This window comes from Lepus europaeus, chromosome 11, assembly GCF_033115175.1.
Source record: "Lepus europaeus isolate LE1 chromosome 11, mLepTim1.pri, whole genome shotgun sequence".
Taxonomy (NCBI): domain Eukaryota; kingdom Metazoa; phylum Chordata; class Mammalia; order Lagomorpha; family Leporidae; genus Lepus; species Lepus europaeus.
This window is the reverse complement of record NC_084837.1, coordinates 62,695,827-62,699,024: the sequence shown is the minus strand read 5'-3', so window position 1 is coordinate 62,699,024 and position 3,198 is coordinate 62,695,827. Positions and strand designations below refer to the sequence as shown.

At 65.5% G+C, this 3,198-nt stretch overlaps 1 protein-coding gene across 1 annotated transcript; it reads right to left on the bottom strand.

Annotated features, from left to right (window-relative positions):
* Positions 1-454: 454 nt before the first annotated feature.
* On the bottom strand, positions 455-2,501 carry CHST14 (carbohydrate sulfotransferase 14). The gene has a single exon (XM_062204743.1). The coding sequence runs from the start codon at positions 2,401-2,403 to the stop codon at positions 1,273-1,275; it is 1,131 nt and encodes a 376-aa protein (XP_062060727.1). The 5' UTR covers positions 2,404-2,501; the 3' UTR covers positions 455-1,272.
* Positions 2,502-3,198: the final 697 nt, after the last annotated feature.

The window sequence follows — 3,198 nt, the reverse complement described above, 5'->3', positions numbered from 1 at the left end:
CTCTCCCACTCTGACTGCATGCCTCCCGCATTGCCCACAATATCCTCAGGACCTAAGTCAGCCCCTCGCCTGCCTTCCTTGTCATTCCCCATGGAAGCAAAAACCTCCCTCTGCTCACACGGTGATCCCTTCCTCCACTGGGAAGTGCTCTGCCCGGCCTCCTCTTGCAGTGCTCCTGCCCCAGGGGAGGAGCAGCCTGTATCGCCTGCAGGGAAATATCTGGGCAGGTGCGCCCCACTGTGGGGCCACTCCTAACCAGCTGTGCCTGTCCTTTGGTGACAGCCCAGTCTGTGGCCTAGAGAAGCCCCCAAAGGCTCCCTGGGCTGGCAGTGGCCCACTGGGCCAGCTCAAACAAGTGACACCTGCTCCCACTGCCGCCACCTACAGACTCCTCCCCTGACCCAGGGGACCCGCAGGAGCTCAGAGGAGAGAGAATCATGGAGGGGCTCGGTTTATATACAAAACAGCTTTATTAAAAATTCAGCCGGTAGGAAAACAAAGCCCTTTCAAGGGTTCTATCAAAAAGTACAAATTTTAAATAAATGCATCAGAAAAATGGCAGCAAGATACACCAACCAACCACAGCCACAGCCTTGAAGGCCTTGGCAGGAGGGAAGGAAGAACTGGCAATGAGGCTCCCAGAGCCCGGGGAAGAGCTGGGGTGCGGGGATCTTTGGATGCCTACAGGGCCGGGTCCTGGAGCCACCAGGCAAGTGCCCTGCTTCAATTTACCTTTCCTTGGAAAAATGGAAAGGATCTGGCAAGCGTTGGAAGTTCTGAGTCTGGAGCGGAAGGCACAAAAGACATTTAGCAAGCATGACTGCTCACTCCAGTCCAGAGGCGGGGACCAGGGCTCACAGCCACGGGGTCCACTCCAGGAGGCGCCGCCTCTGGGTCTGGCCACAGGTTAAAGGAAGGTAGACCAGGTGCACGGCATAAGTCCTGCAGCTGGCAGTAGGGGAGTGAGGGTGGAGGACTGCAGTCAGTCTTCAGACCCAAGTGCTGAATTGCTGGTAAACTGGTATCCGTCTCTGCTGGGGGGGCCCCCAAGAGGTGCCCCACTGCGGAGCCACAGGCCTCCTCTCCAGCTGTGTCCTCTGGACCACTATGAGCACCTGCCCTGCACAAGGAACTTCTCAGGGCATCCCCCCACCTCTGCCATCCAGAAGCCCCAAGCCCCAGAGCCAGGGTTTCTCTGAACTGCCGGCAGAAGCGCAAGATGCTGGCACTGCTGAAGCCAGGTCTGGGCAGCTGCTGGCCCCCCAGCCACGGTCACTGGTGACAGGCCTCCCTGGTGACATTAGGCAGTGGGTAGGCAAAGAGAGAGAAGTCCAGTATATATTTCGGCAGCACATCCTGCAGCAGGGCCCGGGGGACACTGCACAGGTGATAGTGCAGGCTTTCAGGGCTGGCGGGCCTGTACCAGGCCTGGCGGGCTGGGAAGCGGACCTGCGGTGGCGCCTGCACCCACTCCAGTACCCGATTGGCGTCGGCCTCCAGCCTCTCATAGGAGCCTACAAAGTCGTAGCGGACGGCACAAGGCTGGCACAGGTGGTACACGGGCATCCAGTGCTCATTCATGCGCTGCGGGTCCTCGTCCACCAGGTATCTCAGGAACTCGGAGAAGGTGACGTCGTCGCCGGCCGGACTGGGCCCGGCTCCAGCCCTGTATCGCCTCACGATCTCGGAGCCATAGCGCTGCTGGTACTCGCGGATCTCTCCGAACTTGTTGCGGTAGGCAGAGAGGAGCCGCTCCAAGGGGTCGCGCACGAACAGGAACTTGAAGTAGTGCTGCAGGCGGTAGCGAATCTCCTCGGGCCGCAGGTCGCCCAGGAACACCAGGTCGCTGCGGTGGTCCATCTTGAGGCGGACGTCCACGCTGTCCAGGACCCCCGCCAGCACCTTGAGCACCCGCTTCCAGTTGGAGCAGGCCACCTTGGGGACGTAGCAGTAGAGGAAGCGGTAGCGGTCACTCACGAGGATGTGGCGCAGCAGGGTGCGCCGCTGCCCCACAGGCAGGTCCCAGGGGTCCCGGGGCATGCCCGGTTGCCCGCACACCGCCCGCAAGGTCCGGTTCCGGACGTCCTGTCGCACTTGCAAGTCCGAGTCCTCAGCACCCAGGGACAGCCCCTCAGGCTTGGGGACGCTCCCGCGCCAGGCGGCGCCCTCGCGGCGGGGAGGGTGCAGGGGAAGGGGCTTCATCTCGGCCAGGATGCCCCGTTCGATCATGAGCAGCAGCCCGCTGGAGGCCACGATCACCGCGAACATCAGCATGGACGGCAGCAGCAGGGGCGGCGCCCCCGCCCCGGCCCGGGCCCTGCCCAGCGGGGCCCGCCTCAGCCCCCGGCCCAGGGGCTCGGCGCCATTTGGGGCCGCCAGCGGGGTCAGCGGGCGGGGGAACATGGTGCTCCCGGGGGTGGGGGCCTGCGCAGGCCCGGCCGACCCGAGTGCTGCCCGAGGAGGCGAGATCGGGAAGAGGGGTCGGGCGGCAGGGCCGGGAGGCGTCGGGGAGGAGGGGGCTGCGGGGTTGGGGGCCGGGGAGCGGGGGTGGTCGGCTCCTGGGCCGCGGCGCGGCAGCGGACCGCGGGCGGCGGGCGGGCGGGCGAGGCGAGGCACCAGGGCCGGATGTCCCGCCCGGCCGCTCTCCGCCCCCGGCCCCGCCGTGACACAGGCGCAGGGCGGGCCCGCGCCAGGGGCGGGGAGAAGGGCGGGCGCCCCAGCGGGGAGCGGGCTGGGGTGGGTGCACCGGACCCCCACGGTGGGGGGGCGCCTGAGTGAGGGCAGCCAGGGGCCCCAGGGCTGGGGACAAAAGCGGCTGAGACCTCGCAGGCGGAAAAGACCCAGGCCGCGGTATCCCAAAGCTCGGAGCGCGTGCCCTCAGGAAGCTGCCGGGAGAGAATCCGCACCCACCACCCCAGGGCAAACTCTGGCCTGGCCGCACCCTTCCTCCTGCAGCCCGTCCGGGAGGCCTGGAGGCCCGCAGCGCTGCCTGCGAGTCCAGGCACGCGGAGGTCGGTCTTGGTCTTTCCGGCTGAAAGCGGAGTCCTTCGCAGCCTTAGGGGCCCCGGCCCCGCAGGTCCTGGCCATTCTCCGAAAGAGGAACTGTCGGGCACTGACCAGTGTCTCCATGGTGACCTTCGGGTTTAGCAGTAGCTGGGGACTCTAGTGCTTATCCAGTGTTTGGAAGTACAGTCTTCC